Source organism: Curcuma longa, chromosome 2 (genome assembly GCF_044706935.1).
Source record: "Curcuma longa cultivar G26 ecotype Majalengka, Jawa Barat chromosome 2, ITB_CL_G26_1.1, whole genome shotgun sequence".
Lineage (NCBI taxonomy): Eukaryota > Viridiplantae > Streptophyta > Magnoliopsida > Zingiberales > Zingiberaceae > Curcuma > Curcuma longa.
In genome coordinates this window covers 12,563,875-12,590,703 of record NC_133862.1, presented here as the reverse complement: position 1 = coordinate 12,590,703, position 26,829 = coordinate 12,563,875, and the positions used below count along the sequence as shown (strand labels likewise).

At 33.5% G+C, this 26,829-nt stretch overlaps 1 protein-coding gene and 2 pseudogenes across 2 annotated transcripts; 2 read left to right on the top strand and 1 right to left on the bottom strand.

The window, feature by feature from the left end:
- The first annotated feature begins 314 nt into the window (after positions 1-314).
- Positions 315-5,978, top strand: LOC141822384 (putative E3 ubiquitin-protein ligase ARI8; annotated as a pseudogene).
- A 2,668-nt stretch (positions 5,979-8,646) lies between these two features.
- Positions 8,647-25,722, top strand: LOC141822520 (ubiquitin C-terminal hydrolase 13-like). Of its 2 annotated transcripts, XM_074709965.1 has the most exons (19): positions 8,647-8,961; positions 9,059-9,124; positions 9,249-9,335; positions 10,582-10,699; positions 10,788-10,847; positions 10,948-11,058; positions 12,941-13,015; positions 13,826-13,904; positions 13,995-14,132; positions 14,194-14,274; positions 14,342-14,461; positions 21,500-21,622; positions 22,442-22,519; positions 22,601-22,689; positions 22,777-22,885; positions 23,018-23,086; positions 23,300-23,410; positions 25,227-25,260; positions 25,364-25,722. In XM_074709965.1, the coding sequence occupies exons 6-18, from the start codon at positions 11,018-11,020 to the stop codon at positions 25,254-25,256; spliced, it is 1,143 nt and encodes a 380-aa protein (XP_074566066.1). In that variant the 5' UTR covers positions 8,647-8,961; positions 9,059-9,124; positions 9,249-9,335; positions 10,582-10,699; positions 10,788-10,847; positions 10,948-11,017; the 3' UTR covers positions 25,257-25,260; positions 25,364-25,722. The 2 variants fall into 2 exon arrangements, with proteins under 2 accessions (XP_074566066.1, XP_074566065.1); XM_074709964.1 differs by having other exon boundaries at positions 13,826-14,132.
- LOC141818202 (cycloartenol synthase 2-like) lies at positions 15,367-15,887 on the bottom strand (annotated as a pseudogene).
- Positions 25,723-26,829: the final 1,107 nt, after the last annotated feature.

The window sequence follows — 26,829 nt, the reverse complement described above, 5'->3', positions numbered from 1 at the left end:
TGGTTGAATGTATGTGATCGTGTTAGGCATCCACGATAGAATATAGTTGCATGGATTTCTCCCACTTCAGGAAAATACTTTCTTTTATTTATTCTTTGATCCTTCTATGCATACCTTTTCATGGACTATTATAAATGTGTTAACTCTTATCCCCATATTGTTGCTTGGTATTGTTTTTACCAGAAACATTTTCCTTTTGTTTACACTTCAATTTTCTTCTGTGTCAACCTTTTCTTCTGCAGGAGTGTTAGTGGTAGATGATGAGTGGTTTGCAGATGAACAACACGTTCGAAAAAATATTTGGATTGTTGGAAAAACAAGTTGAAATGCAGAACCATAGAGAAGTAAGATGACTTTGCAATTTGCATTATTACTTTTATTAATGTCTGTTGCAGATGGAGTTATTCTATTTGACAACTAGTGCAATTAATTTTGACTTTTTTTTGTTTGTTATTCATGAACACCTTCTATCGTAGCAGCTTACTTGTGGGATTTGTTTTGAGAACTACACTCAAGACATGATGGCTTCTGCTGTTTGTGGTCATCCTTTTTTGTGGCACTTGCTGGAGAGGTAAGTTGGTTCCTGAGAATAGTTTTAGATATCACAGTTTCAGTTCATAGTAATTTAGCACTGCTTTCACCTAACCCCATCACTTTCTGATAATAGGTTCTTGAATCTATTAAGTGATAAATATATATTGTTAATAAGATGAAGAAAAGTTTTTTTGGGTTAGATTTTCCTTTCAATATTAAATGCAAGCAACTACTATTTGTTCATGAGCAATACATTTAAAAGAATGAAATTAATAACAAAGCTATTTAACATATGGAGCAAAAAAGAAAATGGAAAAATCTAATAATTACAAAGATTATGATGCATTATATTGCTTATTATTAAGAACATAATGCATAAATATTTGATCAAAATACTGTAAGTGGTTTTTATTAAACAAAATAATAAAAAATTACAATTTTTGGAATATTAATTGAATAAATCTGATTATTAATTAATTGTCCTTCTCAAATCAAATAAAAGCTCCCACTTTGGCGCGGTAGTAGCCCCTCTCCCCTACATGAGATGTTCCCCTTGCCCCTTTAAACAATATTTGGATAAATTGTTATTTTAAAGACATTAAGATACAATTAAAAAATTAATTTATGATAGTAAAATTAATAATATCTCTTAAATAGTATAAATCATTTAAATTATCAACTAATAGTTTATTTTTGCATTGTATTTAACATATTATTATTGATAATGTGCATAATAGATTTTATAAAAATAAGTTTTAAATTATTATTCAAGTATTATTAACATTTATTTTTAAAACTAATTAATGATGTACTAATCAAGCTTAATGCTGATTATAGAGTTCAGATACAATTAATTTGTAATCTAACAATTTTCTTGGAAAGATTTAACCAAACATTATTGTTATTATTTAAATATTGAGCAACCCTTCTTTTAAATTTAACATTTATTGCTTACTTATTTATTAAATAGTAATAAAACCTAAAGTCTACAACATTGCCTCATGCAATCTGCTGACCACCACATCCTTTACTCCTTCTCTGCTTCACATATGAGCTACTGAAGATTAGGCCAACCTGCGCTAGTTGTCCTTCGCCATCTACAACCTAACTAATGGTTCTCCATCACCTTTCCTCTAATGTTGCGGGCGTTCAATGGCTCGTCTCTTCTCTCTCCCAGTTTTGATTGTTGCTGTTTTTATAATGAATCTGCTGGTTCTTCAAATCTTCCCTGACTTCATCCTCCTTTTTCCATCGCTTTCCACCAATTTCCACTTTTTTTCTTCTTTCCTTTTCCCCTAGTTGCTGTTGTTGTGTTTTTGCTCGTTCTCAGTTGTTTGAAATGATGTCTGAAATCGGCTGTTCTTGAAATTGGCCATGGCAGATTCTGATCCAACTTGGCCAATCTTGATCAGCATGAGATGAGTTTTTCAACTATACATTTCTGATGTACCTACTTCCTATTCTGGATGCTATTTATGCACAATTTGTATCACTATAGTCTGTCAATTTAGTAATTCATTTACTAACTTGGCAGCAGTGAGGATATGATGGTAATACTGTGTACCAGTAGTTAACTTATCTGACTCTTCAGAAGTGATGCTGTAGCTTTTGTTGATTTATATCTTCTTTCTAATGCAGGTTACATTGGCACGTCGATAAGTGATGGCCCTGGATGCTTAATGTTGAGATGCCCTGATCCATTATGTGGCGCTGCTGTTGGCCAAGATATGATTTATCAATTGGCTAGTCACGAAGATAAAGAGAAGCATTCTCGCTATCTTCTTAGATCTTATATTGAAGATAATAGAAAGGTAATGTTTCAGAAGTATATCTCTTGATTCACACAAGGATGAAAATATTGTGAAAGAAAATTTGTGGTCGATCTTGCATTTTCATAATTTTCCTCATGCAGACAAAATGGTGCCCTGCACCTGGTTGTGAATTTGCAGTTGAGTATGTAATTGGCAGTGGAACCTATGATGTTTGCTGCAATTGTTCATATGGCTTCTGTTGGAATGTAAGTATTCTGGATGCTTAGATTTTATTCTATTTTTATCTACCTTTGCATTAACATTTGGGGTTGCTGAAATGAAAATCACAGTGCACCGAGGAAGCTCATCGGCCAGTTGATTGTGATACAGTAGCAAAATGGATCCTGAAAAACAGTGCTGAATCGGAGAATATGAACTGGTAGTCATGATAAACAATTTATTTTTCTCTCCTTAGCTGCATCTTCCCTTATGTTTATAGTAACTTGAGTTGATTGGTTTACTTGAATGATCCCCTTAAGTACTAAGAGTTCTACACATATATCTACTAATCTATATACCCCATCTCATTGAGGCACTTTTACCCATCTTATGATAATTACTGAACATACCACAATTATCTATTAAGATGTCCCGTATTGTCAAAAACTAAATTAAGTAGCCTTTTCAGATTCATGAGGAATGTTCTATAATGATCTTGTCGTCCAATAATTCCATACCATGATGTATCTGATATAATATTAATCAATGAAAAAAAATACTTGTACAAACCAGTGAAGTGACTCCATCTCCAATGGTACAAAAATTTGAAGCATAGAATATTTTGTTAACCATTCTTGAATATTGCCGCAAATATAATTAAAACATTTATGGCTCCCACATAAATAAGAAGTTGTGCAGTCGCCACAAAAAAGGAGTTTGATGGAATATAGAATAGAGATATACAAACAAGAACCAACATATTTTTCTCTCCTTGTACTGCTTCTTCCTTTATGTTTATAGTAACTTTAGTTTATTGGTTTACCTGAACCATCCCCTTATAATATTGAAAGTTCTACATGTATATCTACTAATTTATCCCTCATCTCTTTGGGGACTTTTAGACATCTTATAATTACCAAAAATACCCCAATTATCTGCTAAGATGTGCCTTATTGTCAAAAACTAATTAAATTAGTCTTTTCAAATTCATAAGGAAAGAACACAATTCTAATGCCATTGATATCATAACTTACATATAGGCAAAGATGACCTAAAGCCCTAAATTAATATAATGCAAGATTCTAAAGTCATTTATATCGTAACTTAACTAATATATAGGCAAAAGATAGCACGTGCAACTTGAATCGTTATATTTAATTTACAGGCAGAAATATAATAGATCTTATAGTTAAATATTTTGATATACAGAATCCTCGAGTGTTTCTATTCTAATGTTTAACTCGATATTTCAACTTTGGATAGGGAGAAGACTAGGAAGATATGTGACTTTGGTGTTCATTCTATTCCTTTCATTTCATTTATTTCATAGGAGGCATGAAGGAGGGATGTAAACCAACAATTTTGGCAATAACATTCAAACTCCGTATCTATGCTACCTGGAACTTTTTAATTCCCTCACTTGTTTTTAAAAAATACTTATTTAACTTGTACAACAACTTTTTCATGGAGCATTGTAACATTATGTTCAACAGTGGACATTTTAGTCGTGCATTGAATGATATTTGAGTCTCATTTTACCTTTTTAAAATTCATGTTGAATTGGATGTCCATAATGTGTTTTTTCTTTCACAAAAATGTGTTATTTTATTTGTTGATCAAATTGTAATGTAATTGTTTCCGTTTCTAGGATATTGGCAAATTCAAAACCCTGTCCTAAGTGCAAGCGTCCAATTGAGAAAAACCAAGGATGCATGCATATTACATGCACACCTCCTTGTAAATTCGAGTTTTGCTGGTAAAATTTGATATTCACAAACTTAGTGCGCTCATTATTTTGTTGTTCTACTCGTCCAGTTCTTTTGTATGATGAACGTTGTTGTAGGCTATGTCTTGGTGCATGGTCAGAACATGGGGAAAGGACTGGTGGCTTTTATGCCTGTAACCGTTATGAAGCTGCAAAGCAAGAAGGAGCGGTATATTTTAATTCATGGGTTTACTTTATCACTGTGAAATAGCTTTCACAATCTTGACAATTTGGATTTCCTTTTTTTGGCTATATGACTGTTTTCAGTATGATGAATCTGAAAGGAGAAGAGAAATGGCTAAAAATTCTTTGGAAAGATATACTCATTACTATGAACGTTGGGCAACTAATCAGTCAGTACGTGAGCTATCAATTCTTTTAATTAGTTCTACTCTTCTACTTTTGCTATAGAAGTTATCCAAACATTTATTTTACTTAGAACCTATCGGTTGCTGATACTGATAATTAGTTGAGATTGAGTTTTGCATATTTGTTTTTAAAAATACCTCGATTTAAAAAAAGAAGTCTGAGTCAAATAAGAATGATTAAGAACGCTTCAAGAAACCTAAGTATTTACCAACCCCTTGGATATGGAAAAAAATAGGATTTTTGTCTTAATAAGAAAAGGTGAGAAAAGATATCTATTTAATGTGAGTAAACAAACTTTGTTTTCATAAATACATATAGAATTGCTGGAAAGCCATATTCAATTTGTTTTCATAAATACATATAAAATTGCTGGAAAACCATATTCTATGAATGTGTTTGGAGGGGATCTTTCATATTTTTTGAGATCCATCGTATTATATGGGGGTTAAAAAGCTAAAATAAGGAACTCGTCTTTACACTAAAAAGAGAGGGGAAGGGAAAAGAGGAGAAACAATGACATAGTTTGGAGACAAGAAGATTCATAGATACCTATAGAATTTGTGCAAAGCCATATTCTATAAAAGTCGTATGTATGGTTTGGAAGGGATGTTTCATATTTTTTGAGATACATCCTATTATATGGGGTTAAAAACCTAAAATAAATAATTCATGTTTACACTAAAAAGAGGGGAGGGTAAAAGTGGAGAAGCAATGGCATAGTTTAGAGACAAGAAGATTCTCACTTCTCACGACTCATCCTTTGATTTTTTTTTCGATCATGGGGAGTAGATGAAACGAGATGAGGAGATGCATAAACTAAAGCATCAATAGCAGTGAAGAGGAATGATGCTAGAATTAGATAAAATGAGATGTACACAATATAATTGTGTTAGTCTAAGTTTTAGTTGAGATATATTTTCGCACATGTCATGAAATCAATTTCAACACTAAATGCCCTAGGAGCATTATTTAATATGTCTTGAAGTAATCTCTATAAGATGCTATAAGAACAAATATGCACATATGATGTATGAAATTAATGTTGATATTAGAAGGTGTAACCATGGAATCAGATATCGAGTTGTGCAAGTTGGTGTGGGTAGAATTTACCATCTCGCGAAGGCCTCCTTGAGGTTGTGAAGCTATCACAACCTCGTGTGGCCCTTGCCTTGCCACGAGGTCGATTGACAATGCTAAGCTTTTGTTTGTTTTCTTTCTTTTCTTTTCTTATTTATATATATTTATAGTTTTTTTTAGAAGGGGAGCCTTAGCGCAACGGTAAGGTTGCTGCCATGTGACCTAGAGGTCACGGATTCAAATCCTGGAAACAGCCTTTTGCCAAAGGCAAGGTAAGGCTGCATACAATGGATCCTTTCCCCGGACCTCGTATGGCGGGAGCTTCGTGCACCGAGCTGTCTTTTTTTTTTATAGTTTTTTTATAGTTAATTCCCTTCTCTTCCCTTTCCCTTCATCGTTAATTTTTCCCCTCCGATAAACAAAGACTAAGTTATTAGGAAAAATAGAAAAAGAAATTAATATATTTTATATTTAAAAAATTACTGAAACTTTATCGATACAGTATGATACAGTATCGAAACCGTATTGTTCTTATCATAAATTAAAACTCTAACACGGCTCAAAATTTTAAACCTTGAGTGTAACTATTCCTATTAGTTGCTTATATTTTGTAACTTGTTGCTCTAAAATTCTAATTTACTTTATAATTGTATAAGCTTAAATTTGAAGCAAACAAATTAAGTGGTAGATTGTTATAGGTTTGTAACTTATTCAAATTGTTCTTGACATACTTTGAATTATCTAGAAGCATGTTACAAATGCGCACATCAAACGAGGAAGAGAAAGATAAAAAAACTTGATTAGCAATAATAAAATAAGATAAAATTAATTTAAATATAAATGATGATATAATAGGGTAGCCGATTCCACCTAATAGGATAAGATTTGGTTGTTGCTGATATTGTTGTATCTACAAGCATGTTGATTGTCACTGCAACAACAACAACAACCAAGTCTCATTCCACTAGCTGAGGTCAGCTGAATGTCACTACAACATGTTACCAAAATTGGTTTGTTTTGGCAAGAGGTTGAAATTTTGACATGGAATGTTACTTTGAACTTTCTCTATATTTCTTTGGTAAATTCTTAAAGGACGCATTCAATGTTTCAAAATTATCATAAGGAGCACCAATGTATCAGATTTTTTAGATTCCCAAAAGGCGCATCTAATTTCAATTTTACCCGAGTTGACTTTTCTCTCTCTTTTGCATGCATGCAACATCTAGGGGTGTAATCGAACCGAACCGAGCCGAACAGTAAGAGGCTCGAGCTTGAGCTCGGTTCGTTTTTCCTAAGCTCGAGTTCAATTCGAGCTTTAATTCTTAAGCTCGAGCTCGGCTCGTAATGAAATTAAATAGTTCACGAACGGCTCGAGCTCGGTTCGAAAAAGGCTCGTTTTAAAGTTAAACGAATTCAGTTCGAGCTTGATTCGAAAATAGCTCATTTAAAAGTTAAACGAGCTTAGCTCGAGCTTGGATATCTTAACAAACATGTTCGTGAGCTTTTAAACGAACATGTTCACGAACACGTTCGTGAGCCTTTAAACGAACATGTTCGTGAGCTCACGAACCAAATACTATTAAGCTCGAGCTCGGCTCAATAATATTTTCGAGCTCGAAATCAGGCTCTAGCTCGGCTCGTTAGCTCGTGAGCAGCTTGGCTCGTTTACACCCCTAGCAACATCTTTTCACTTTTCTCTTTCCTCTCTTCTCTTTCCTCTTAGATTAAATTAAACTAATTCAAATGTTGTTTAAACTTCGACCGTTTAAATTTTAATAAATAATCCTCTAAATTTATTTATTTTTAAATTTAAAATTTTAATAATAATTAAAAAATATAAAAGAAGGTTAATAAAAAATTAAAAATATTTCCCCCTATTTTTTAATATATTCTATTTTTAAATATTTAGTTATAAAATAATAAAATAATAAAATTAATAATGAGAACTGATTTTATTAATAAAATAATAAAAAATAAAATAAAAATTACTTTGGTGCTGGTCTTCATAAACCAACATCACAACTTAAATACTAACATCGTTGTGGTGTTGATTTTTGAAGACCAACATCACAGTGGTGTTGGTCTTCAGAAACTAACACCACAATGTTGGTTCTCATACATTGTGGTATTGATTTCTGAAGACCAACACCATAGTGGTGCTGGTCTTCGAAAATCAGCACCACAGTGTTCTAAAAGTTTAAATCATTTTGAACATTATTGGAAGAACCTTAAACAGTAAGAGAGCTTATTTGGATTTGGATTCAGATTCACCTAATAAATCCACATGAGTTGGAATGAGTTCAATCGGAACTCTTTAGATGCATCAATGAGTTTCGGTCAAAACTCATTGATGAACTTGAACGATTTGGATTTCTGAAAATTTGACATGTAACGAAAGAAGATAGTGCAGTAAAATTATGTATAGTGTCCAATCCTGATTCTGACATCTCTATGATAAGTTATGTGTATATGTCAGTTGTCTTAAAGTCTGAAATTTTGAAAACGTTGTGATCATTATTATTAATGATTTCAAATTGATCATTATTTAAGTAGGGCTGGGCTACAGCCCAGGACAACCCTACTTAAATCCGTCTCTGACAAGGTGTAAGTGTAAGTGTAAGTGTAAGGGGTGCAAACGAATTGAGCCGGCTCGCGAACTTTTCGAGCCGGTTCGAATAATATTTGATTCGTATTCGAAATTATCGAATTCGAGCCGAACTCGAACATGTTCGAACAATTATTCGAGCCGAATTCGAATCTATAATATTGTGTTCGAGTATTCGCGAGCCGCTCGCAAACTTTTAGATTTAAATTTTGAATCCATTAATAGCAGTATTATTAAATGAGTTAATAGATTAATAGAATTAATAGACTTAACGGATAATCGATTGATATCCATTTACAAACCCATCCTTACCTAATCGCACTAACCCTTCGGCCACAAACCCTACCGGGCAGATGACGGCGGAAGCGAAACTCGGAAGATAGGGTTCCCTCGTCGTCGTCGACCCTAGACCGAGCGCCCTTCGACCCTGTAACTGAGCGTGAGACTAAAGGAACGCGAGCGCTTCCCTCTCTCTCCGGATATCGGACGCCGCCCTCTCGAGGTCTACCTTTTCTACGACAGTGTCTCCGACTTCGAGAGCTCTCCCTGCTTCCACCCTTCGGCTTCGACCCTGTAACTGAGCGCTAGAGGAACGCGAGCGCTTCCCTGCTTCCCTCTCTCTGAGGAAGGGCTTACCTTGAGTACCATTTTCCTAATTTACTCTTTCTTTTGCTATGAAATTCAGACTTGATCTTTGAAAAGAAACTTTTAGTTTTTTTAAATGTTTTGTTTCTTCAGGAGCAGCCACGAGCTACAAGCTCCAGCCCCACTGCAGCATCCTACACGGATTGGTCTGGATTTCAGGTGATAGTGGAAATTATTTTGTCTGAATTGTGTTCTGTTTTAGAGCTTCTACAAGAAATCTTGTGTGTGGTCTTCAGATGCAATCCCCCCCTTTGCAATAATTTTTTTGGTCTACTTTGGATAGGCATACTCACCGATTCCTCCGCCTGGCTTCTTCCATTCTCCAGTGGTGTCAAGTCCTCAATCTCATCCTTATATGTGGGGACCTCAGGTGACCTTTTTTTTTCTTTGGAAGCCAGTTCTCCCTAGTGGTTATTATTTCCACCTTGTAAGACATTTAGTTGCCAGTTAGCTCGTGTTTCTTTCCATGTTTATAGTTTTCAGATGTATAGGGGTAATTTGACTTAAAAGTGGAATCCTTCTTGTAGACGATAAATTCATACTTTGTTCAATCCATTTGAGGAAGATGTTGGCTTAAATAAATTGTCGCATTGGCCTAACAAGAATAATCTTATAGGAGTGTTGATAAGCTATAATCATCTAGCTTGGAGGTGCTTCATTGCTGCACTCATTCAAATTTCAGATACCATCTCTGTTATAATTTTAGATGAACAAAAAGGATAATATTCTGAATTTTATTAAGATTGAAACCCTTGTAAATCTCAATTTGGTGAGTTTGGTTCGTATTCAGATTGGATCCTGAATGTTGTAGGTTACTCTTGTTAGTTCTCTTGAAATGCCCAAAGCTGATATATGGGTTGTTATTGCTGTCCTCTCTGGTGTTGTTGGTTATTGTGCTAAGGTCTATTTTTCATAAGCACTTCTTCAACTTTTACTCAAAATATGTTTTTTCTATGCTTCTTTTGGCACAAGGACATTAATTTGTATTGTACTTGAATTGTTTAGGATGAGATACAATTAGATTTTTTTTAAAACAATCATCATAATGCTTAAACACTAGGAATTATCTGATACACCTTTTGTACTTAATTTTTTTCCTTAATCTTGGCTTCGATATTGTTTGTATGATGACATTGATGCTTGTTTTTGTTTCAGTAAAGCATAATTAAATCAAGGAATGTTAAAAAATCGACTGAGTTTTTTTAATGCGGCCCTTATAATTTGCTTTTTATGTGAATGCCCATGCTGTTGGTATGGACTTTAGTCCAAAATCATTCTTGCATTTTTCTGTTAACTAAAGTAATTATTCAGCGCATAGGATCATTTTTTTTCATTTCTCTCCTTTTTTTTTTGTCTATTTTATGGTTTAAAATTATTTTCATTTTCTTTGCTACATATCCCATACAATATTAGCAGTTTTTGGACTAGCCAATCCTTTCTTCAAATGAGGCTTACTATCATGAAGCTGCTTTCGTGTTCATGTTTTTCTATATTGCATTAGTGATTGCTAAACAACCATTATATTTGACCAAACTTCTAGATGGGATTTTGATTTTAAATTGTGGTTAATATCTTCTCCTGATTTATCAAATGCTAAACTTCCATTTATGCTGCAGGTTTCAGCAAAACATGGAGACTTACAGAAACTTAATCACCCAGTCAATGTATGACAAACAATTGGATAGTGGGAGAGGCACACTATTACACTTGTGTGATGATGTGATCCAACAAGAAGTAGGTTCCATACACGAATCTTGATAACTTTTATTGATAGAACAATTGCATTTTTTTGCTGATCAACAGAATTCTTGAACATATTTAGGTCAAAGAGGTTATAGTTTCTTATTTTATTTTGATGGAGCAAGGGAAGGCTACAATGCAGGTTCTATTTCTTTACATAGCCGCATATTTCCATCTTTATGCCATACTGAATATCATAGTACAATTATATGAAATTTCAATCTATTTGGATCTGCATGTAGGATCTTGACATTCAGTGTGAAGAGCTCATTGAGGAAGAATTCGGAATGAAATGCAATTTTGAGGTTCTAGATGCTGTCCAGAAGTTGGAGAGACTTGGAATTGTTGCTAGAGTAAGATTAGACTTGCAATTTTGAGGTTCTAGATGTTGTGTATTTTTATTGTCTATGTTGTATAATTATTGTATTGTATGTTTTTATTTTATATATGTTATGTGTTATTTAAGTTTCATCTGTTTTATATTTTTATTTTGTCTATATTATGTAATTATTGTGTTGTTTAGGTTTAATTTTTATTGTGTTGCACATAATTTTAGTGTGAATATAATCAAATTTAAGTTTGAATAATTCGAATCGAATTCGAATAATTCGAATCGAACTCGAATAAGGTTCGAATAATTCGAATCGAACTCAAGCTCGAATCATATTTCGAATCGAACTCGAGCCAAAACTATTGATATTTTCGAGCTTCGAATCGAATTCGAATATCAAATATATGTTTTGAGCTCGAATTCGAATATCAATATTTTTAGATTATTCGGTTCGATTTGATTCGTTTGCACCCCTAGGTGTAACACCCTAATGTATCTTCTCTTGTTGCAACTTAAGGAAATGTGCTCGTGAATTTACCATTAATAACACAAGCTTCTTATAATGGATATCAATATTAGTTGGAATTCCTGACCTGAATATTGTGGTGTAGATGATCCAAGCAATCATTTCATATCTATCTTTCAGTGCAGGGTTCATGAAATTCTTGAAATTGTACATACAATTCTGCATGCAGTCTGCACTTCGTATTTCTAGTGGGCGTTGTTGCCTGTATGCAGGGTAATAAACATTTTTACCATTATGGTAAAGTTTTTTTTTTTTTTAAAAAGAATGATAACAGAAACAAATTTAACTTTCAAGCTTAAGAAAAGTTGAAATGCCCTTGGTACTCATTGCATCAATTAGCAAGGGTATTATCTTCTTTAATTCTCTTGAGTCTCAGCTATTGGCTTGTGCACACTTGCAATCATTGAAAAGACAATGGTCTGGCACGACCGATGCTGATTTAAGGATACAAATTTGATGAAGATAATAATGATGATGAAGATAACAATGCTGAGTACATCGAAGATATTTGATTAGTAAACGATGTTTCTATTTTATGAATTGAAAATTTGGGGGATTCGTTTTCTTGATGTCGTGAAGTATCAAAGTTACTGATCATTTGCCAATGTATTATTAACTATGCAACCTTGAATTTTGACAAGTTTGATTTTAAAGAGGCGCTTGAAATCTACAACTAATCTACAACTTGACCCTTAGGTGATAATATCAGTTTTATTAATATTTATATGCATATTTAAGCAACTTGAATTACTTGGGTGAGTATTGCACCTCAGACAATATGGGACTTTGGCGTATTATAGGGCTTTGTGCCTTTCCCAATGCTGATTCTTTGTGATGAAGGAGATTTGACTTGATACTTAGATACCTGAAGGTTAAGTATGTGGCATCTCTTCTTGCTTGTATAGTCATGTTAGGCATTTTATTCTGCTAGCCATTCTTAATAGAAATCTTAACATAATGCACACTTATTTTATCTAAGGGGATGCCGATGAAATTTTTGTGGAGCAATACATCATAAACACTTGAGATAGATATGAATGCCCCTCAGTATTTTTTTTTTAGTTTTTGTGACATTGTTATTTTGACTTGAAGTTATGATAGTGTTTTAGAAGATATCATATGTTGAACAGTAAGTTTTGTAACTATATTTGATTATTTTACTGTAACTTTGATATTTTTTTTATTAATTGCTGTTTTTTTGCTTTTTATGTTAGATGAATATATTGTTTATATTACACCAAATTTTATCAGTGCGTGAACATTTGGTGTTTTCTTTCTTTATCATGACTCATAATTTCTACTATTTTTCGTGTAATGCTTCTTTCTTTTTTTAGATGTGCTGTAGTGAGTATTGATTTTATCTTGGCCATTTATGCAGTGTGCTTGTTCACAGTGGTGGAGTGCATGGTGGTCACTACTATGCTTTTATTAGACCAGATCTTTCTGAGCAATGGCATGAATCTCTCTCTCACTCTGTGCTTTTTGGTTAACCATTCTTGTCAAAGCTCTGTGATTTTTGGTTGTAAACATTTGTTGTCAATTGTTACTTACTCTCTTTAGTTACCGTGACCTTTCAATTAACAAAGTGCTTCAAAGACTAAAAAATCTTGGTGCATGTGTTTGCTTATTAAGTTCCAATTTTTAAGCAATATCTTGGTTTTTCTTTCGCATACCTTGATGATACTATTCTATTGTTTTGCAAATTTGGATTGTGATAAAAAATAAGTCGTGTCCATCTTTGATGCTTTTTTTGTACAACATTTGCTTCATTGAAATAAAAGGGCTTTTGAAGTTTACTTAAATGAAGATTTCAGGACATTATGAGAATTTATTTCAAATAAAATTTGCTATGCAAAAGGGATAGTTCCCAAAAAAATTTCATAGCACTCTGAAAACAGATTGGATTGAGTTATAGTTATTTTAATTTCATAAACATTATCAAACTATTAATTCTCATCTTTTATTTTAAACTAGATATCTAGGACTATGGTGTGTTTGTGTTCCTTATGGGATTTTATTATAATGTGGTATATAATATATAAAGCTGGACCTGAGAATAAAACACTACTCGTGTTCTTCTTTTTTGTCTCCTGTACTTTGTTAATTAAGATGAAGTTTTTGGGTTATGCATGCCCTCTTCCATCAATATTGTCTAGCCAGTGATACAATATTCTGATGGCTGTAGATATTATATTTCAGAACTCAAAATTATATAAACCAATGATATATCTGCTGGAGTTGGTAAACATTTAGACCTCCTTAGGTTTAAATTTGATGATGAGCGGGTGACAAAGGAAGACATGAAGAGGGCGATAGAGGAACAATATGGTGGTGAAGAGGAGGTAATTGTTGTCACTATTATGAGCCCTTCTTTACTTGGTTTCATTTGTCAATTTCTTTATTTAACTCCATTTCATTTGCAGTTACCACAGATGAATCCTGGCTTCAATAACACTCCTTTCAAGTTTACAAAGTATTCAAATGCATACATGCTTGTATATATCCGTGAGAGTGATAAAGACAAAATAATGTGTAATGTAGATGAGAAGGACATAGCAGAACACCTTAGGGTAAGGTTCTCAGAACTTCTGAATTCCAGTGAATATATGTAATTTGCATAATATTTTTCAGATAAGGTTGAAGAGAGAACAAGAAGAAAAAGAACAAAAGAAGACAGAGAAATCAGAGGCTCATCTGTATACTATTATCAAGGTTTATTCAAACATCCTTGGTCAATTTGTTAGGCATCCTTGTTTATCCTTTCAAGTTTTGTGTATAGGTGGCACGAGACAAGGACATGAGAGAGCAAATAGGAAGGGATATTTACTTCGACTTGGTTGATCATGACAAAGTTCATAGCTTCCGCATTCAGAAACAGTTGCCATTCAGTGTTTTCAAGGTGAACTCTTTAACAATCGATGAACTTGGTTTGAATTTTAGGCCTTTCTTGTTTCTCTCTAAGACTGGCATATTAACATGTGTACTGTTTTCTGTTTGACATTGAATTTATGTATGACTTGTTTTATATCATTTTGGCATTCTACTTGACTTGTTTATTCAAAAGTGATGTCGGGCGGGATAAGATTATCCCGGGGGCAATATTGAATCCGTTTGTTCGACTGCGAACGCTGAAAATAATCTTTTAAAACCTATTAATTTAGAAGAATAATAAGAAATAGGAAAATAAACGGCATTGTCGAAAATATTATTAAGCCAAAACTTCTTCTCCCCTAAACATCACCTCATAAGATGTTTATATAGATTCAAATCTTAAGAAAGATTCCTAATAAAAAGAATTTTTTTAACAAATTCAAAAAGAAAGATTTCTAATAAAAAGTATTTTTTTAACAAATTTTTCTAATAAAAAGAATTTTTTTTAACAAATTCAAAAAGAAAGATTCTTAATAAAAAAGAAAATTTCTTAACAAACTCAAAAAGAAAGATTCCTAAGAAAAAAATTCTTAACAGACTCGAAAAAATTTTAAACGGATTTGAAAAAATCCTAAAAATCCTAAACAGACTTTAAATATAAAATCCTAAAATTTTTTTTAGCAGACTTAATTCTAAAAATTTTAAACGGATTTAAAAAGATTCTAAAAATAAAAAATAAAACTTTTCAAAACTACGCTAAATATCAAAAACTTTAAAAATTACTAAAAATAAAAATTATCAAAATTAATAATAAAAATCTTTAAATCCTCATTACCTCCATTATCATTTTGTAACTGCTATGCCCCGGGGGCATACTTGTTGCAGCCGTTTTCAATTTCTCCACTTTTCCCTTGCTCCATCTCCATCATTAGGTCACATAGTACTACTCTCACCCTCAATGTGCAAACCCCACCCTCCATCTCTGTTCTGTTTTGATGGATGGTTGTAGAGATAACGACGATAGATCTCCTTCTGGTATTTACTCCCTCCCGTAACATGTAAAGTTATTATCAATTCTGGCAAAAGGAACATCGGGCCAGCATAATCCCCAAGCAAGTGTCCATCAGTGCTTGGAGAGTAGAAACACAACTAATTCCCTTTCTTAAAGAAATCGTCAAAGCTTCTTCTGTGACATCTTCATCATCTTGAATCCTGATGATAGGATAGTCCATTTCAAGTGGATTCTTCTTTGCAAACTACAACCGCATGAGCAGATTGGCACTGTGTTTCTTCTCGAACCGGCTCTGTTGGAAAGCTTCTCGCGCCCTCTCCACCTCTTGGATTTCCTCGGGCGTGCCGAGGCTGGGGTCGAACTCCCACACCTGTCTTCCGACGTGATTGTTGGTCGTGCGCAACCAGGCGCTGTCGCCCTTCGTGACCTTGAGCTTCTACATGTCGATCGAGTCGAAGGAGCCTAGCAGGAGAGACGATGCTAGCTGTGCGCTTGAGTTCTGCGCCGTCAGATTGCTCGAGTTCAGCGAAGGGTACGTATCGGAGTGGAAGAAGCTGTCGTGCGCTTTGCTTTGATGGGGAAACTCGTCATTCTCCATTTGCATATTTATTAGTACTTTTGCTGCTCTATGCAATGGTCTTGGATCTCTGTCACCATGTCCTGCATCAAAAAGCTTTGTAGGTTCATGCATGAAAAATTTGAGCATTTTCGCTTGTGACTAGTTTGATTTTCATTACTAATTTTGTGTAACACTGTCTTTGAAAAGATTTTAGCTAACGTTTTGTGTATTTATATAAAACGTGTCAGTATTTATTGATGAGTACTTGGCCACCCCATAATGTTCCTTGAAGCCCTTGTCAGGTTTAGGACACTTGCTATATTTTTCTTGTTAAAATAACTGATGAATGCAAAAGGAGAAGTGCTAATATTTTTAGGGAGAAGTGCACCTCCATGAGTATGCAATAACTTTTATTTTTAATCTCATGAGTATGCATTAAGATCCTATGCTTATGGAATTTGTTTCTTTGAGTTGTTTTAGGCTTCCATAGTATCATAGTTAGTACTTGAATAGGATAGCCATAATACCTTTTAAAACACTTTTATATTTCTCTCTAAAAAGGCCTGCTCAAAGGCAATGGTTTTCACTATAATCTACGCTATGGAGCTGTGCCATAAGGTTATCTAGATTGGACCCTTCACATTAGTTCCTGACTATGATGCAAAATCAGCAAGGTTCTCACTTGGTTGTGGACCAATGTGGGTAAAGAAGCTAGTCTATGATTATGTGATTTGGTTAGCAATTTGGAATATAGGAACACCTTTGGGGAAATGACTAGAATAAGTAGATGTGATGGTTAGGAAAAAAATAAATATAATAGGCTTACAAGTGACAGAATGAATTGGAGAATAGGTGGAGAAATAGGTATTGCTAGTTTTAAAATTTGGAAATGCAATAAAAGAAAAAAAATTTACATGGAGTAAGTATTATCTAGTAAGGATTATAGGATAAAGTTGTCAAAGTTAAGAGATCTAGAGAGAATTATTGTGACAAAGTTGATTTTAGGAATGAGATACTGGATATTATAAGTGCTTAAGCCCCTTAAGTAGTACTGAATGGAAATCAATACTGAATTTCGGGAGAACCTAGATGAAATTATTCATATACCTATGATTGAAAAACTAGTTATTGCAGTAGATTCAAATGGGCATGTAAGGAGACTCTGGAGATTATAAGATGTACATGGAGGGTTTGGGTTTGGTGTAAGAAATATAGAGGGTAGTATGGATTTTTATTTTGCTATATATAATGAGGAGGGTTGCGTTAGGTTGCCAGCCAGCGTTAAACTAAGGCAAACACTCATGAATGGATCCATTAAACTATTGTGTTAATGCTAGGATGTTCCCCGGAAGGAACGCGTTGCAGGGTCCGACTGTAACGTCTCGGCAAGGACCGCTACATCTCCATGAGAACTTGGGTGTAGTGTTAAATGAGCAAAAGTTCTCACACCATAAGTTGGGTAAGAATAAAAATTATAGGAAAATAAATAGTCTAAGATTTGGAACATGGAATATAGGAACCCTTACTGGTAAAACAATGGAGGTAGTAGATACGATGATTAGGAGAAGAATTAGTATTTTGTGTGTACAAGAGACAAAATGGGTAGGCGAAAAGGCAAAGTTGATAGAGAACTCGGGTTATAAGTTGTGGTACACAGGGAAGAGTAAAACAAGAAATGGAGTTGGTGTTATTGTAGATAGTTTGTTAAAAGATGAAGTTGTAGGGGTAAATAGAAAGGGGGATAGAATTATAGTTCTTAAAATAGTAGTGGAGAAAGACACTATAAATGTAATTAGTGTATATGCACCTCAAGCAGGATTAGATGAAAATACCAAAGCAAGGTTTTGGGATGACCTAGATGAAGTCTTACAAAATATTCCATCAAATGAAATGATTTTAATAGGAGGTGATCTAAATGGACATGTTGGAGTGAAAAATGAGGAATATGAGAGGGTGCATGGGGATTATGGGTTTGGAACAAGAAATGAGGAAGGTAAAACTATACTGGATTTTGCGATAGCATATGATCTTATACTAGCTAATACATTTTTTAAGAAAAGAGAAGAACACTTGATCACATTTAAAAGCGGGAATAATAAATCGCAAATTGACTTTCTTATGGTTAGGAAGAGGGATAGAAAGATTTGTAAAGATTGTAAGGTCATTCCTGGAGAAAGTTTAACTACCCAACATAGGTTAGTAGTATTGGATATACGTCTTAAGCATAATATCCATAAAAAGAAAATATCCACTACTCCTAGAATTAAGTGGTGGAAGTTGAAGGATGAGAAACAAAACATATTTAAGGAGAAGGTAGAAGGACAAGTATTAGGTGAAGTATACGGTGACCCTACTACGATATGGGATAACATGGTATCAAAGTTGAAAATAATAGCCAAGAGTATACTCGGCGAGTCAAAGGGGCATGTACCACTAAGTAAAGAATCTTGGTGGTGGAATGAGAAAGTACAGGAAAAAGTGAAGGAAAAACGAATAGCCTATAAGAAATTATATATTTGCAAGAATGAAGAAAATTTAAAAAAATATACATTAGCTAAGAAAGAGGCTAAAAAAGCAGTGAATGAAGCTAAAAATACAACTTTTGAGCAGTTATATCGAAAATTGGATACAAAAGAAGGAGAAAAAGACATTTATAAAATAGCTAAAGCGAGAGAGAAGAAGACAAAAGATATTAGCCAAGTAAGATGTATTAAAGATGAATGCAATAGGGTATTAGTAAATGATGGAGAAATAAAAGAGCGGTGGAAGAGGTATTTTCATCAACTTTTTAATGAAGGTGTAGGTGATCAACTTAACTTAGGTAATTTAAGCAGGTCAAATGAGTATAGAAATTTAAATTTTTATCGTAGAATTCAAATTTCAGAAGTAGAACAAGCTTTAAACGGAATAAAAAATGGAAAAGCCGTTGAACCAGATGATATCCCGATAGAGGTATGGAAGTGCTTAGGGAAACAAGGTATTGAATGGCTTACAAAATTATTTAACATGATATTGAAAACAAAGAAAATGTCAGATCAATGGAGAGTAAGTACTCTAATTCCCTTATATAAGAATAAGGGAGACGTACAAAATTGTGCAAATTATAGGGGCATTAAATTAATGAGTCATACCATGAAACTTTGGGAAAGAGTAATAGAAAAACGATTAAGGAAAGAGACTATGGTCACCGAAAATCAATTTGGGTTTATGCCTGGTAGGTCGACAATAGAAGCTATACATCTTCTCAGGCAACTAATTGAAAAATATCGGGGGCAAAAGCAAGATCTACATATGATATTTATTGATTTAGAAAAAGCTTATGATAGAGTCCCAAGGGAAATTATATGGAGAATTCTAGAAAAGAGGGGTGTTAGCGTAGTATATATTGACCTAATTAAGGATATGTATGAGGAAGTAACGACTAGAGTGAAGACTTCAGGCGGATTAACTGAAGCATTTCCAATAAAGATAGGGGTACATCAAGGGTCAGCTCTAAGTCCTTATCTTTTTACACTAATCATGGATGAACTTACTGGACACATTCAAGATACTGTACCATGGTGCATGTTGTTTGCAGATGATATTGTATTGGTAGATGAGACACGTGAGGGAGTAAATGCTAAATTAGAATCTTGGCGAGAAACACTAGAAGAGAAAGGTTTTAGGCTTAGTAGAGTAAAGACAGAATATATGGAATTTAAGTTTAGCAATATTGAACGTAATGAGACAAGTATTAAAATAGGAGATGATGAGTTGTCTGGAACTGAGAGTTTTAAATATTTAGGATCATTTTTGCAAGCCGATGGAGGGATTGAGAGAGATGTCTTACATAGAATACAAACAGGATGGTTGAAGTGGAGGAGAGCATCAGGTGTTTTATGTGATCGTAAAGTGCCTCTAAAACTTAAAGGAAAGTTCTATAAAACGGCAGTTAGACCTGCCATGTTATATGACGCTGAATGTTGGGCTATGACTCGAGCACATGAGCAAAAGATGAGAGTTGCGGAGATGAGGATGTTAAGATGGATGTGTGGACATACGAAGATGGACAGAATAAGAAATGAGAGCATTAGAGAGAAAGTTGGAGTTGCATCTATTGAGGAAAAACTCCGTGAGACACGTTTAAGGTGGTACGGACATGTACTTAGACGACCGATAAATGCTCCAGTTAGGCGGTGTGAAACTATGACAAATACACATATCAAACGAGGGCGAGGTAGACCAAAAAAGACTTGGTTAGCAACAATAAAACAAGATAAAATTTATTTAAATATAAATGATGATATAATAGGAGATAGAGCTCAATGGCGTAAAAGGATCCATATAGCCGACCCCACTTAGTGGGATAAGGCTTGGTTGTTGTTGTTGTTGTTGTTGTATATATAATGATCTCATAATTGTTGATAATTCCTTAATGAATAAAATGAATATTTGATTACTTTTACAAGTGACAGTAACCATTATCTAATAGATTTTTTCTTTTTTTACTAAGAAGGCAGATCCAATTTTATGTAAAAATTGTAAGATTCTTAGGGAATACTTAATTAATCAACAATGACTAAATGTAGAAAATTTAAGAAGAAAAAGAATGTTTTTAATTTTAAAGAATTAGACGGTGGAACATTAAGGAAAATACTATGAGATTTTCCCAAGACAGAATCAATGGAGAAGTTTGGAATGAAGAGTTTGATTATATTCATGCTATATGTATTTCACATAAGATCTAAAATGCAGCAAGACGAATCATTGGAGTGTTTAATGGTATAGTTGAACATATAAAGAGAATTGGGTGTTGACTATTAATTTGGAAAAAATTGTTTTAAAGATTAGCAAAGTTGTTGAGATCAAGATAAATTGGAATTGGTAGAAAGTAGATAACATCATGGAATCAAATTACACTGTACTATGTTAACTAAATTCTTTTGGTCACCTCTTTTTCTAGATCTTCCACTCTAATCAATTTAATTATTCTAATTATAAAATTTATTATTGCCTTTGTACATGTTGATACCATCTTAGTTACTAGAAAGGACACAATTAAAATAATATTCAAGAGCAATTAGGTGTTGCTCCAATTGATCAATAAATGAGACAAAAGGAATTAAGATGGTAAGATGGTGTAAATATGTTCAAGGGCGAACATAACTTTTATATATTGTAAGACTATAATTGATTATAGTGGATGGATTAAGAGGTAACGGGAGACTAATGAAAATATTAGTATCTATAATAAAAAATTATTTAATTGAGTTGTAAATTTCTAGCAATATAGCCTTGAATTGAGCTCAAAGATGTAGCTCAATATACAGATAACATTCATGATTTTATGTAGACAACCTCAAATTGTTGGGACAGGCATGGATTCACGATGATAATTGCTTTACATTGTTTTTTTTTATGTATATTACTATGCATTGATTTTACTCAATTCATTTGGGAGTAAACGTGAAATATCTATTTCTTCACCTTACTTGATTTGATATATGGGCTGATAGGAGGAGGTTGCCAAAGAATTTGGTGTACCTGTTCACTTTCAGCGATTTTGGTTGTGGGCTAAACGACAGAACAACACATACCGCCCAATCAGGCCTTTAAGTACTCAACAAGAAGCAGAATCTGTAAGTTAATGCTGATGCTTGTGTTGATTTTAATTTCGTATGGAATTGCTGTCTTGCTTTTTTATTATTACTTGTCTGTGTCCTAATTGTTTCTTTCTGTTTCTTGCTTTTAAGGTTGTTTGCTAAGATCTTATTACTGCCAAAATGCATTGACCATCAAATGTGTTTTTTCTTTCCTGGTTAAGATTAATTAAGACACGTAGGATTGCATGTATTTTGCCATATACTGTCATATTGCAATGATAAAGTTAAAAATGGCTCTTTTTAAAGACAAATTGTAATCATAGCATTTGCATGAACATAACATGCAGATAAACTTTTCTCATATGGAGAATTTCCTACCGGTCTTTGGAGGAAAAAATTCTGGGAAGACTTGGAATTTAGGAAATTGAATTCAAAATTTTCCTTCATTGTTTTTATTAAATGTACATGGAAATGAAGTTAGTTTTTAATTACGTGGCAAATCAATTATTCATATGATGCATGCATTATTCTATTTGCTCGTATTTTTAATTCCTGATAAACTGTTAAGTTTGTTTTTTTTTGTCTTCATAAGAATTTAGATGAGATGATGTTCAGTCATCTAGTCATCATTTCATTTGTTATCTATTCTTTCATCTTGCCACATGATTGGTGTAATTCTTTACTTTTGGCTGTTTATTTTGGTTCATTAGCTGTCTTTATTTGGCATCTCTTACTTTTCCTTTTTAGTACTTTTTTTTTCTAGGTTTCTCCCTATGCACTTCTCTATGTTTTTAAATATGAACAGCTGTCTTGGTCATTTTATGTATTACTTAGCATTTTTTCCCTTCTATATAGGTTGGGCAGTTGAGGGAGATATCTAATAAAATGCAGAATCATGAGCTTAAGCTATTCCTAGAAGTAGAACTTGGACTGGTAATTACTTATGATTCCTATTTTTATTTACATGCATTTTTCAATAACCAATGGTACTTGGTTTTTACTACTTTCCCCCAGGATTTACACCCTTGTCCTCTACCTGATAAAACGAAGGAAGACATATTGCTTTTCTTTAAGCTTTATGACCCTGAGAAGGAAGAGCTTAGGTATTCATTTATTTTCCTACCAATAAATCTGTTTTTTTTTTCAAATAACACCTTGCCTTTCTGCTTTTGACCCATTATTATATTCAGATATGTTGGAAGGTTGTTTGTGAAGGCACTTGGAAAACCTGCAGATATACTGTCAAAACTGAATGAAATGGCTGGCTTTTCACCAAGCGTTGAAATTCAGCTTTTTGAGGTATATCTTTTAGAAAACTCTATATGATCAACTTTCACCTTTGATGCTGTATATCATTGTTGAATTTGTTACTATGCGTTTGTTAAAATTCTTTTGTTTGCTTATTATATTTACTTCTTAAACAATTGTCAGGAAATAAAATTTGAGCCGAATGTGATGTGCGACCATATTGACAATAATGTTCCTTTCCATTCTAGCCAGGTTAGTCTAAAGCATAGACCAATGATGTCTAATTGTTATCTAATCACTTAATAATGGATGAAGAAGGTGAAGAAATTTGCATGTCGGAGTCTCTAAATCTCCCACATGTCATACAGTTGAGTGGCTTATGGAGCCAAGTTTTTAAAATTGAAACCTGCACAAGGTGTATGAATTGAGTTATAATCTTAGATTTTTGTTTCCCAACGCTTGTAGTTGGAAGATGGTGATATTATATGTTATCAGAAATCACTTCCATTGGGATGCAATGATCAAATCCGTTATCCTGACGTTCCATCTTTTCTGGAATATATCCGTAATCGACAGGTATATATTTGTCATATTTGTGTATCAAATAAACAAGATTAGCTTATAACTTCATGTCCTCCTAACATCCTCTAGGCATATTAATTGTTCCTTAATCAGTTGTTTATGCTTTTCAATTCTTGTGGAAATTCAATAGTGCATGGAACTGAACCTATGATATCATATTCCAAATCAAATGTTGCCCAAACATTTAGCTTTAGAAATTTTTTTTGCTTTGTTATCTCGGAAAGGAAGCTCTATGGATTAAACAGATATATTTTGGACTGATGCATTTCAGTATGTATGTATGTAATCTCTTTATAATACATGTACTGGAATATAACTCAAGGAAACTATGATGTTTGTTAATATTTAGGAATATGTCAGAAGCTGCCTCCTGAAGAGTTTACTTTTCTAAGGATCATATCGATTTAGAAAGTTGTTGGTGATTGATGGATTAAATGTGTTGTAGCGCTTGTGCAATGATAAATTGCTTCTCTGTGAATGAGTAACTTGGTCCAAGTTGTTAAGTGAAGATTACAACATAAGCTTGTAACCATTGAGGATCCACATGATCAAATTCTATCTTGCGATGCAGTTAAAAATTAAACATATCAACTCAAAGAACATTTTGGATGATATCATGGTTTGAAATCTTGTACCATTTTTGGTGGCACGGTCAAAAATATAAGATTTTGATAAATTATTGAAACTCAATAATACTTGACGTAGGATATCTATTTTGTGTTATGCCAATCATGTTGATGAGTATTATATTATATTAATATTCAATACCCTTTGACATTTTACTAAATGCATCATGATGAATTGAAATAATATTTGTTATTTTTGTAAGCTTTTGTCTATATAATACAATGTCAAATCTGCACCATTCCATATGAAAGTTAGGAATATAGTTGGTGTTTTTATTCTTCTTTTTCATCTTCTTCCTTCCCTATCCAATTCTCTATGGGCATCATATGTTGGAACACCGATATGGTACTGAAATAATATCGTTATAGTTAAAGATTGAAATTCTGGCATAGCTTGAGATTTTGAGCCTCAGATGATGTTGCAGTTTTCGGCATTATATTTAGTTTGGCACCATATATAATTGCATGCTAAGCATAAATCAATATTCAAATAGTTATCTTCAGCTTGTATTTTTACCAGAATAATTATGCACGTGTGAAGTTTTTCATGAAGATCACAAATCTGTTTAATCTAGATTCTGAAAAGCCTATATTTGTATTTTGATAAAACATTGTATGGATGTAAAACATATTTTGGTACATTTAGTAACAAACTAACAATTACCTATAAAGTTAAGCCTTCTCTAGATGATTGTGAAGTTCAGGGTGAAGCAGGAAAGAATAGTGATTGTCAACTAAAGACTTGATAATAGCATGGACGGCTGTTATTATTTTATATAGCATTGTGCCATTTTACACTTGTTTATATGGGGGCATCCTCTAAGTGCTAGTCATTTCAGGATTGAGCTCTTCTCCGTTTCAATATGACATAACTAAATCTGTGCATCTTTTTGTGATGGGTGTGAGGTGTGTTAATGCTGGGGTGCTTCTGCTTCATGCCTATAGAACTCCTTTGATAAGTGTGGGCATTCATATTGTGCTTTTTTTGAGGGGTGATTCTCCCAAGTGATCTATAATTTTAGGATGAAGTTCCTCTTCAACATTACACTGATTGTTATGTACTGCATACCACAATTGAATTGCTTTCCTATTCTCTAGCTACTAACATCTTTATCCTAATTTATTTTCCTGATTTTGTTCTTAATCATGTGATGATATATGGGTGGTTCATTTTCGATTGTTAGAGACGCCAAAAGAAGAAGATTTTAGCATAGAGCTGTAAGTACTCAATCTTTATTATGTGCTTTTTGTTTATTGTAGTGGGTTTGGTGTACATGATTCAACTCTATGCGGATCTGATAATCCTTTTGCTTTCGTAAAGGTCAAAGCTTGATTCATATGATACTGTTGTGGAAAAAGTAGCAGGCCAACTTGGCCTGGATGATCCATCAAAAATCCGACTTACACCGCATAACTGCTACTCTCAGCAGCCTAAACCTCAACACATCAAATTTAGAGGGGTGGATCAGCTTTCTCACATGCTTGTCCATTTGTCCCTGGTTTACCCTTTTTTTCCTACTTGATTATATTATTATTTTTAGTTTCAGCTTGTGTGCTGTATGATCTATATATATATATATCCACAATGGTACGATATTGTCCACTTTGGGTTCACGCTCTCATGTTTTGTTTTTGGGTGCTACCCAAAAGACCTTGTACCAATGAGATATTTTCCATCTTATAACCTTAGGATCTTTTCCATATATTTCCAATGTGGAACTTTGATTGTATTCCAACAATCTACCTCTCAAACAAAGGACCACTGGAGCCCCCCTTTAACGGTCCCAACAGATCCCTTAATAGGAACTCCCACCATATGGACCCGCTCTGATACCACTGTTGGGAAAGTCTTGAAAAACCGTTTCGGTAGATTCTTGCAGAACAAAAATTTTTCGGAAACAACTTCAAGTTGCCCTCATAGTCGATCAAACGAAGTTTGATCGACGCATTAAGATCATTGGACTTTTGTGTTTGGTTTACAGGATCCAATATAAAAGGAATAATTTAACTAATGTGGAAACATTAAATTATACTTTTTCTTCAGACTTGAAGGATGTAGATGATCTCTCAATCTTCTGTTATATCCCTCTCCTCTTCTCGCATTGGGCTCTTGTGAGTTGTTTGTTGAAATCGTTTGGTTGAAATTTGGTGCCTATTCTGACATGTCTTCTATCTTTATAGCTTTACTTGCTCTGTCAGACTTCCAAAGATCTTAAATCTTATCGAATGAACGGAAAATTTTTAATTAATTGTATTGAATAAAAAGCCTTGGAGTAGTGTTTGTCTGGTAAAACTCAAAACTTATGCGCATCAAAAGCTTGAGTTTCACTTGTTGAATTAAGAACATGTGATTTATTTTTGAAAATACATTTCTTCGTGTGCGCACACAAAAAAAAAACAAAATTACCAGGTAAACCCACAGAATGTGAATTCTCCGAAAGTAATACGTCTCAACACCTCGATTTGCAATTGTTGAGAAACCATCAATCAATCATCCACCTAAAAGGATATGTTCTCTCGACTGTGTTCTTCTCTCCGCCTTCCTTCAGGTTGATAACGTATTTTGGTTAAACCATAACTTCCAGTTCATGTAATTCTTTCAATGTATTTTTGAATTGGATACCAAAAGCCTTTCTTCTTTCATATTTAGCTGAATTCTATCATTCTTTAATTATACCACTAATTTCATGTTGGAACTCTAAAAACCAAAGCATGCTTTGGTCTAAGTGTTCCTAATTAAGTCCAAGATTATGTTTTGGGAAGAAACAAAAGTTCTTAATTCAATTA

Excerpts from the sequence above, each read along its gene's own strand:
- LOC141822520 (XM_074709964.1), top strand. The coding sequence starts at position 11,018 with ATGCTGTCCAGAAGTTGGAGAGACTTGGAATTGTTGCTAGA. Across the intron at positions 22,690-22,776 it reads CCTGAGAAGGAAGAGCTTAG|ATATGTTGGAAGGTTGTTTG; the intron begins GTATTCATTTAT and ends TATTATATTCAG. Across the intron at positions 22,886-23,017 it reads TTGAAATTCAGCTTTTTGAG|GAAATAAAATTTGAGCCGAA; the intron begins GTATATCTTTTA and ends AACAATTGTCAG.